At 40.6% G+C, this 11,158-nt stretch overlaps 1 protein-coding gene across 1 annotated transcript in view; it reads left to right on the plus strand.

Moving 5' to 3' along the window:
• med30 (mediator complex subunit 30) overlaps positions 1–7,188 on the plus strand; it is a 54,026-nt gene extending 46,838 nt beyond the window's left edge. Inside the window, exon 5 of the mRNA XM_050035059.1 lies at positions 6,328–7,188. Within this exon, the coding sequence (XP_049891016.1) occupies positions 6,328–6,423 (96 nt within the window). The 3' untranslated portion in view covers positions 6,424–7,188. The remainder of the gene's footprint in view (positions 1–6,327) is intronic.
• The last annotated feature ends 3,970 nt before the right edge of the window (positions 7,189–11,158 follow it).

Genomic DNA, 11,158 nt, shown 5'->3' on the forward strand with positions numbered 1-11,158 from the left:
AACCATTGTTTTCAATCGATGCAGTAAAACTCTCAGCTGTACTCCGGGACAACCAGCGCCACTCTGAGCGGCGCTCAGCATGGCTCCTCTGTTTTCTTCCGGCAACAAGCAAAGCTCTCGCGAGATGACGTCACACACAGCCCACAGGAAGTGAAGGGTAAGGGAAACGCTTATTATGCTATTTACAGAGATAGCTCTGGCGATCTGAAGCGGTCAGTGGTGGAAAAAAAGCACTTTTAATGCACAGACTTATACGGGATGCATTTTCCCTCATATCTACCTCGTGGCTGCTGGCTGCATCCGCCTCCCTAAATACTGAACCAATTTTAAAATGAGTTGTACCTATGAATCATACGCACACATACACATGGGGAAATAGGGCCCAGGTTGAAAAATACTGAAGTTATCCTTTAATATTTGGCTTTTGCTTTGCACGGTAGAGTCTTCACTTACATTTGTAAACGCAGCGATAAACTGTGTTTACCAAACATTAGTTTTCGAAAGTGTTCCTGAGATCATGTAACCCTAACCCTAACCCATTATAAGACAAAGATAAACAGGAAATCCTCACAGTTAAGAAGCTGGAACAAGGTAATGTTTGGATTTTTTTTGCTTTATAAATTACTCAAATGATTATCATTATCAATAATTATCAGAATTGTCACTAATTGAATGTCAGCTCCACTTTTACATAAACTGGGAAAAAAAGACATCTGATAATCCGCAGTTTCATGAGCTTGGAAAATTAAACTAATGTAGGTCAAACCGCAGTGCAACACCAGTGACACTATGTTCAAATTTTTATTTAGAATCTTTTCCTACTGGATATGAATCAGACGTAAATTACAGCTACTCTGACATGTCCATCAGGCTTAGCTGAAGTTACAGGGACTGGAATCGGATTTGTTTTTGACCCCCCCCCCCACACACACACACACACACACACACTGCCAAAATGTTTAATCTCTTGAGATGACAGGTTGCCAAAACTCTGTCCAATAAACAAACTACTTATGAGTCCATGTGACTTTTGTTTACAAGACCTGGTTTGCTTGCAACGAGACTGTGTTTGAAAAACAGATCTCACCCTGGCTTGTCCTCTGCCTAGATGTGCTGTAAGTGCACCTGAGAGCTTCCTGTGGTTGGATACTCTTCATTTTAATGACCTTCTCTTCCGGCTCTGTGATCGCAAACACACACACCCATTCGGTGTGCACATCCACTACATTAGACATGTCAGAAAAACTTCCATGCAAGTTTTCAAAACAACCTTCCGACAAAATGTCAGGTCAGTAGATGTTTTCATACCAAACAGATCAAGATCTCCCTGAGAGGAACTGCCCACTGGGGAGCTGCCCCGAGAACTACCTACCTTGAAGTGCTTTTTTTTTCTGTTTGCATTCACACCACCAATAGAAACACTGAAGTGGCATCAGTTGACCAGTGGTTGGTATTGACCATATTTGGACCAGAGGGTGGAGCTGTGGAGGAGCCAAGGAGGGATCACTGTCATAGACTGTCGTGACGTCTTGTTGACAGCCTGTCACTCAACCAGCCCGCTCTTAATTATGCATAACTTTAAGCCTTAATGACATTTAAATGGGTGAGTTATATAAAAGTTCATCCCCTGTGCAGCTGTCAGGAATGTTGAAATTAGCTGTGGAGACAAAAAGTGTTTGTACCAGGTTGTACACATGTTTATTTCTGCTGTAAAACTTGGCATTTTAACATGAGGATTGAGTCGCTTCTGGAGCCAGCCTCAAATGGCCATTTGAGGAACTGCAGTTTTTGGAAGTCGGTGTTGGGCTCTCAGGCAGTTGCTGCTTGGTGTGATCGGAGCGTGGGTGTCACATCTTCCGATATCAGTGGTAGTCGTTGCTTGAAAGCAGTGCAAAGCAGCAGCGATAAGCTAGCTGGTCAGACATGCTCATGGGGACATACACCAACATGCACAAATGGCCAACCATTGTACTACATGAAGAACACAGAAGGTCAGATTACAACACTCACAGAGGACTCAGGACGTCATTACTCCACTCTGTCTTTACAGAGCAAATAGTGGTTTGCTACTAATTTAGTGCTTCAAATATGGCATACAGCTCCTTAAACATTCAATGTTTCCTGCTCCCAGAACGTGAGGTTTGATGCTTTCCACTGTGGTTACTTGCTATTACTGTAAATTGAGTATCTTTTAGGTTAGTTTTTTTAAAGAGAGTCATTTTGGGAAATTACTTGTTTGGGGGGGGGGGGGGGGGATGTTCCAATATTTTATAGAGACCTAGATTCTACAATCTTTTTCTTTTTTCTTTTTTTTTTTTAGATTTTTAGTCAGATTAATCTAAAATTAAATGGACTTAAAATTAATAGGACTGCAGCCCTTATTAGCAGTAATGTCAACTCACTGCAGCAAATGAACTGAGCCAAACAGAAAACTGCAGATTGGTCACTCTTGGCCAATACCCATTCTGCTTAATAAGGTCAGTATTGGCGCTGATATCAATCCAATAGATTGAATCCCTAACACAGACTGATGCACACGCATAAAAACACACAGACATTTTTATGTGCAGCCACACCCCTTTTGTTCACACACAGGCATGCACATCAGACCATAAACACTTGCACAGCTGCACGCTCTTCGACACAAACACTAATGTACACACATCGCTGCATCTCCTCCATGCGTGCCAATCTCCTATTTCCAATCCATCTCGGGTCACTGTGCTTTTCCACTTTCTCCTCCGCTAGTCTGTCGATGTCTGCCAGCATCTCTAGGTTATATGAAGCAGGTAGGCAGTCTGCCAGTCTGCAGGAGGCCTTCAGAGACAGGAGCTCAGACAGCGCTTCCTTGTTTACTTTCATGAGTTGTTGACTGGCCACCCTGCCGCGGCCGATGCAGTGTCAGAGCGTGTCAGAAGAGGCCTACTGCGGATTGGGACGGCATCAAAACATTATTGTGGGGCCGAGCCGCTGAGTGGCAGGCCAAGAAATGAGAGAGTGCATCCGCCGGATTCCTCAAGAGGTCTTTTTGTGTCTATATGTGTGTAAAAGCCTTGTTCTCTGGACGAAAAAAGAGATGGTTCAGAGCTCCTTTTCTCTGCTTTGTTCTCTGTAGTATACCCTTTTTTCCAAACATCGCATTATAGGTGTGAAGGATTAGAGTTACGCTAATTACAAGGTTATGAATGGAATTATATCTCCCTGAGGTTGCAGAACAATTTCTGTGATTATAGCAGTCTTGTTATTCATATATCAAGATATGCCAGAGAGCCTTTTATGATGAACGTGCCGTGAAGGCTTCGCTGCCTCCGTAGTCTTTTTTCCAATGTGAAATTTTTTTATGCCTGGTTTCAAAGAAATGCCGAGAGTAGATTTTTGTGGAAGAATCTGGATTCAAAAGTAGCAAATTCTGTCTTTGAAGCTAAATCTGCTTGAAAAATATATCTGTGATTGCAGTTTCTTTTTAAAGCAAAAAGAAATGTTTTGTTGTTAAAAAAAATACCAATGTTGTATACCTTGTTTAAAAAGTGTTCGACTGAAATTACAAAGGCTCACGGTATCATCTCATTAATACAGAGTAAATGACCGAGTTATTTCAAGAACTTGCTCGTCAGGGTAATGAGGCATATCCCATGCAATACACACACATCCACACACGCTGAATTAAAGTGAAAGTAGGAGAGCGATAGAAAGGGGGGAGAAAGAGGAGGGAGAAAAGAGTGAGAGAGCTTGAGAGCCCCCCAGAGAGAGAGACTGGAAAGCCTCCAAATGTTCCACTCTGGAATATCTTCAAGGACAATCAGCTAAACAGTTGATATTAAGAGAGCTGTGTGAAATCGATTGCTCAAGGTGTTATCTGCGCTGCAAAAATGGCTGGTAATTAGTCATGGCTAAAGGAGTGTTACCGAGAGAGTGAGATGGATTTAATCTTAATAGATTTCACTGCACTGCAGATACAGTAGCTCCTGAGTGAAGGAGCTCTCCTCTTTCTCTCCCTCTCTCTCTCTCTGGCTATCTATCAGAAGAAAAGCAGCTGAGTAAGTAGCTGTGATGTACTGCTGTTGCTAAATTTGCCCGGACCTTCAAATGTAGATGTTTTGCCTGAGTTACTTGTTCAAAGGCAGCACACATTTGGCAGCTGTACCTGTTTTTATTCTGAGTCTCAAGCAGCAGCAGCAGCAGCTCCGGAGCCATTATTTGTTTATGTATAAAGCTTCAGCGACGTGGTACTTCAGTCACCAGCAGCTGTTGACTTAGAGATCGTGGTGGAGCATTCAGAGGCAATCAGCGGACAAAGCCCTCAGTGACGGGGACGAGGGGGGGGGGGGGGGGGGGGTTGGGTTATTTGCTCCTCTGTGATGTACCTGTACACCCCTGAGGCAGGCCAGATGTGTTGGTTCAGCGATTAGCAGAGGCTTGGATTGATGAAGTCAACTAAAGAACTCAGTATTTGGGGAGAGGTTGATGGGCAGGTGGGAAAATTTTATCCATTGTATGTTGGAGGGAGAAATACAATGAAATACATGAAGTTAATGTGGCTTTCAGACTTTTGTTAATCCTTGCCTCAAACAAACTGTGAAGGAGAAGGCATGTGCTTTTTTTTATATTTAACTTAAGCCCCTTTCCCACTGGACAAAATCTCCACTAACACCCACCAACATCTGGCTTTGTATTTAATAGTAAAGGTTACAATCTGCATTCATTCCTTAGATAAAAGACTCATAGGTAATTATCGGCTCCAGCTCTGATTGGCAGGGCTGGAAACAAAACCTGGGTGGTGGACACACTCATTTTTGCCCCGTTTTTAGCATGAATGTTGCCACCTTCTGCAACTCTTTACAGATTAGATTTGCAGTTAGTCGAGTGTAGCCACTGTAACGTTTTCATTGGCCTCCATGCTGCTTTCTGCTGTTAACTAACCGTAACGTCAAACACGACGGCACGATGGTGTGGTGGTTAGCACTGTCACCTCACAGCAAGAGGGTTCCTGGTTCAATCCCAGGAGGGAGCCCCTCTGTGCGGAGTTTGCATGTTCTCCCTGTGTCAGCACGGGTTCTCTCTGGGTACTCCAGCTTCCTCCCACAGTCCAAAGACATGCAGGTTAATTGGTGACTCTAAATTGTCTGTAGGTGTGAATGTGAGTGTGAATGGTTGTCTGTCTCTATGTGTCAGCCCTGTGATAAATAACAGAACTAATAATACAGTAGTCCGTCTGTCTACCTTAAATCATGTGCTGTGTCTATGGTCAGCGCAATGCTTATTCACTCTGTGTTTAATTGTGCTAATGCTAATGCAAATTTTCGCCAGCAAAAAAAAAATGCGTCAAACCTTTAAAACCTTGTACTTTCTAGAAAAACAAAAGACCCACAGTTGAAGGTCTTTTGTACATCCAAACCCTGAAAAAGACTTTGGAGACCAGAATGTCACAGTTTAGTTTCATAGTATAGTTTGCGGAACTTTAAACCTTAATAACATCTAAACGGGTGAGTTACATAAAAGTTCATCCCCCATACAGTCGTCATGACTGAGGAAAAAAGTTATATAGAGACCAAAAATATTTTTTGTACCAGGCTGTAAACATTATTTTTTCTGCTTTTAAGATGGGCATTAAACATCTGTGCCTGTGAGGATTGACTCACTTTTGGAGCCAGCCTCAAGTGGCCATTAGAGAAACTGCAGTTTTTGGCGCTTCATTTTTCAACCACCGAGGTTGCTGCATGGCTGCCACACATATATTTGACATTAGTTGTGATACTCACCTAAGAATCAGTCTCCATTCTCAAACACTACTAAAGCATAAAAAACCTTGAAACTTTTGTTTAGATTGTCTTATCCTGCTGAGACAAACCTCCCTGTTCATTTTCTCATGCCAGCAGCAAAACAGCAGCAGTCATTAGGAGTGAAAATACATCTGGAACCTGTTTTTCTCAGTAATATGGTGAAGGAAATTATATTTTACAAGTACTCAGAGTGGTGTAGGAAGTGTGAAGTTTATGCTAAATTGATAACATGATGCTAAGGTAGGAGCCGATGGGGAAAACTTGTTTGGTGTAGCAGCTTAAATATGACTCCACGGGACTTTTTAATACCAGTACTACAGTATATGCAATTTTAATATCCTGTAAGCCACGAAATATGTGTTTTCTGTTGAAATGTAATTGCTTTGTTGTTTGCTGAAGTGTTTTGTCGGTTGTTTGACCTTTTGGTCTTTTGTAAACCTGTAGTTTTATTGTTTCAGCAGACAAAGCGGCACTCTGGCATTTATATTTGCTGTTTTTTTTTCATCTAAAATATGTTTTGTTTTGTTTTGTTCTCATTTCCCTGCAGAAGCTGAAGCAGAAGAACCAGCAGCTGAAGCAGATCATGGACCAACTCCGCAACCTCATTTGGGAGATCAACTCCATGCTGGCTGTTAGGAGCTGAGCCACACACACTCGAACACATTCATATATAACACAGACAAATACACACACACACACACACACACACACACACACACACACGCATTTACTACAAATAATGGACACGAAGATTTGGTCGTTAACTGGACATGCGACAGGGTACCACAGGCTGGCTGAGGCTGCACTTTACTGAGGAAATTGGGACTCCGGCAATCTCAACCCGTTTCCTGAAGAAGACGCGAAACAATAGAAGGAAAAATGAGCGGAGACACATGAAGACGACAGGGCTCGACACCACAGAGACGTGAGAGAACACCCAATAAAACACTCGAAGGGAGGGTGCAGGTGACATCAGTGTGGAGGATTGCAGAAAACAACCTCAGTATTCTGCATTTTAATCAAGATATTGACTGAATTAATCTGAAGAGTTGATATATTGTGTTTTATCTATTTGTAGGTAGTAGCTCAATAGAGGGTTTATGCCTGTAGAGATACATTGATATATTCTATTTAATCCTCAAATTCTGCCCATGTTATTGTATTAGAACTGTGTGAAGCCCCAAATTTAAAAAGCTTTTATATGACCCCTTAAATCTTAAATAAGAAAGACATACACTGTGGCAACATCACAAGTCTTATTGTGACTATATTGATCTGCTTTTTTCAATTTGATGTAATATGTAAACTCATCAATGCTCTGCTCTGATTGGACTTGTGGTCTGACATTTCAATATGATGCCTTGTTAAGGTTTCTGCTCAAATATAAATCTGTGATTTTTAAAAAAGAGTCTGTTTTGTGCTGTGATTTGTGTTTGCTGGTTTATCTGTAGTGTATACCGTATGTATTCATCAAACATCTCAGAGTCACTCCTAGGCATCACGCTATAAGTTTGTCTATATTCTCACTTTAACTTTTATAACTACAACTGTATATTAGCTGACAGTGTTATGCAAGTTTACACTTTACAAGAGCTAGCTCAAAGATAAGTTCACATCAATTAAATCAATTAAATTAAGTTCACAGGCCCAAACCTAGCTCATGCTTAATTCTTCTGTTTTGTTTTTGTTTTTTGTTTAAATGAGCTGCTTGGAACTATTCTTTTTAAGTAGAACCTCTTCCTACCCTTCCATCCCCAATCCCCAGTCATTGCCACTGCCCACTAAATGAATTACTGTGTACTACCCAAAACCAAAAACATAAGAGTGTAAGTTTTACCACTTAAACAATGTATCATATTATGCAGAAAGTAAATTACGGTATACATGCAATGGAAATTTAATTCAGCCTGCATGAATCAAATTATGGATCGGTTAAAAAAGACAAAACATAAAAATACTATACAAGCTGGTACAGTCACCACCACATCCGTCATTACAGTTGCTACAGCTGAGAGATGTGTTATGATTTCAGTTTTGAAGAGCGCATAATTTGCTAAGTCCCGCCCCTCAAATGCAGACTGGCCAGTTTTAGCGTGGCATCACCAGCCACCTCAAAAAAGGTTCTGACAACAACACAGCTGTGCTTTATAGACTCTCATGCAATCCTTTCAGATTTTCAGGCTGTTTTTGTGGATTTCGAGCTAAACGTTGGGACACATGATAATTACACTGGTTACGTGAAAAGGTTTGATGGAGATACATTACTTCCTTGTTCCAAAAACCAAAATCAAACCCTGAAAAGTGTAGGGTTAGCTAGCTAACCAGCTAGCTACTAAAGGTATATCCTACTGAATGTAAACACGTGCTACTTTTGCTTTTTAATGTTTATAACAGTGAATAAAGGCCTACCCTGCTGTGCAGGAACCAGTGAAGGGAAGCAGGGAAACTTTGCCAATGTTCAACCAGCTGTGTGTCATCAAAGTATGTGCAGATGAACAGTGTTCAGCTTCCTCTGGAACTCCCTGCTTGTCCGCTGGCGTAGGTCTGGGCATTGGCAGCATGGGGGGAGGCCAAACACTCTTCATGTGCACACACTGTGATGACACACAGCTGGTTGAACATTGGTGAAGTTTCCCCTTATTTACATTGTCATCTGTCTTGATAACCAACTGGTGTGGTGGTTCACTTTTTCACTGTGATCTGTGCATCAGGCTTCAGCTTCTGTCTTTATCTTTTTAAACTTATTTCTGCTGAGTCAGTTTGACATCCTGGATATATCCTTCAAACACATAATGTAGACCCCTCTGTCTGCTTCTCTCTGAAATATCTTCATCGTTTTTTTTCCCCCAAAATTTGACAATATTTCTTCAGAGAGTGCAGTTAGTCACAGTTTGGGCTCCATGTTTGTTCCGACAACTTGACAGACCGTCAAAAAGGGGCGGGCCTCAGCGAAGGATCAATTTGGAAGAAGCATTAATGGAGGAAAAAAGAGAGAAAAGGAGTTTGCAGCTGTTGGCTCGTGGTCTTACACTTTGTTCACGATTTCTTGTGATCATCATTCACTCACAAGACTGTGCGGGTTCTTCATATTAACATGTAGCTCCAAACGTCGATGGGGCTGATGTTTGAACTTGTGTTTTCAATTTTTATATAAAATGTAACAAATTTTTCATTCAAATACGTACTGATTTACTTGTAGTGCAAACTGATGCATACATTTAACCCTTCATGAAAAATATGAGCACATTTGATGAATTCGCTCTTTTAGTGTGATCATGCACAACACTGCTGGCAGATAGTTATTTAACATTCTTTGTAAGGATTCCTTTGACTTGTGATCAAGACACACACAGCACAGAAAAATGTATAGTGTACAAAATCTAAAAAAACCATGCGTTGGACAATAATTGTGACACTTTCCAAATAATGTTAAACCCAGTTTGAGATTTCTTGTTACTTATCAGCTGTTGTACAAACCAATACCGATTTTTGAGATAGGTTTATCCACCAATTTATGTCAACTTACTCAATTTATTGGTCAAGCTTGATTGGGAACTACACCGTAATACATAAATCAAAACTATCAAATATGGCTCTAATGAACTAATAAATCAATAAACCCACATTGTGCATAAGTTCAGCTTGTTTTTGGGGAATAAATAAATAAATCTGACCATTATTAAATTTGATTTATTACTGCAGAAGTAGTTTGTTGTGACACAGATTCTGATCTTTGCTGTTGCCGTGAGGTTGTGAGGATCTTTGTTTACGCGGAGAGAGAGAGAGCACCGGGTCCATCAAAGCATTATTCAATCTTAATAAATGTATAGTCGAATATAAACATCTTTGCTTCTCTGTGACCATTTATCTGCCTGATCACTTTCTCAGGACACCACTGGAGCTCTCCTAAATATTAGCAGAGATACCGAAGAAGTCATTTTATAAGTTAGGAAAGTTGATAAAATGCTTTTCCGCTGAGGCCTAAAAGTGGCACCAAAAGTTTCCCCTTCACTCTGAGTGATTCTCTACTCGTAGATTTCTTTATTTGATAGGAGGCCAGCTAATTTAAGGGGGAGCTTTTGTTCTCTGTTTTCTAATTTATAGATGAGGAAAAAACAGAGTAAAGATGGAGAGAAAGAAGAATTCATAAAGGACCTAATTCAATACAAACATGAAACGTGAGCTAAAAACTGAGCACACATGCGCACACACAAAGACACACTCATATGGCACCGCTGCCAGGTTACAGATATGCATGAGAATATCTGATATGGGTGTGTTTAATAATTCAGAGCAAAGCCAGGGTCGTATCTAAGATGTGTTATGAGGGTATCGTCCTCAGGGAGATGCAGAAGGACAGATGCAGCATTGGAGCAGCGAAAAGGCTTTCAACAGAGTAAAAAAAAAAATCAATGCTCTGAGTAGTGACTAATAAACCCCTCCTCAGTAGTCTAATACAGGGGTGGTTGTTATATCTGTGAGGGCAATGCAGCATTATAACTGTACAAACAGAGTGTGTTCTCATTCAGCTGAGGCAGAGGTCAGAGGCTGAGTACTTGTCCATGCACACTCTGTCACAAATGATGAAGTGAATAAAACTGTGCAGGGTTATACACTGATGTTTACAATGTGTGCTTGTGTCAGCATATTTTCTCCAGTGTGATTGTTCAGGAAAACAAATGAATCCTCAGACACTGTTACACACAATATTTGTGCAATTCCCTGACTTAATTTTTGGAATAGTTTTGCCCAGGCCCCTCTCTGGAAATAACTGTAAGGTGTGACGTTACTGCACTGTGTGTCAGAAGGTAATACGTGTAGCCTCAATTAATCAATTCCATTGGTAACATCCACGACTTTTCACAGTGGACCAAACTGGACTGAACCATTGTGTACTGCCCGGTGGAAATGGGGCTAGGGGATAAGTGATGTCCCATCCCGCAAGTGGTGGCCACAAGGCTGCCATGGGACACAGGCAGCTGGGGCCAGATGCATAAGACTCTGGATACATTCACAACCAAAACTGTATCTATGCATAAATAAAGAAATATGCACGTGCACTCTTTTCATCAGATTTACAAAGATGAATGCACGCCTGAGTCTGTTAATTTTTATGACACACTATACTTTAACTTTTTTCTCATATATATGACATACTATACTTTGACTTTTAAAAATGTTTTTATGACATACTTTGATGTGACTTTTTTCACATTGTTATGACATGCTATACATTTACCTTCGTTTTTAAACTATACTGTGACTTTTTTATTCAATTTTATGACATACTGTACAATTACTTTTTTTAATTACATTTTTATGACATACTATACTATGACTTTTTTTAATTACATTTTTATGACATACTATACTATGAC

The sequence above is a fragment of the Epinephelus moara genome, chromosome 22, assembly GCF_006386435.1.
Source record: "Epinephelus moara isolate mb chromosome 22, YSFRI_EMoa_1.0, whole genome shotgun sequence".
In the NCBI taxonomy this organism is placed as follows: Eukaryota; Metazoa; Chordata; class Actinopteri; order Perciformes; family Serranidae; genus Epinephelus; species Epinephelus moara.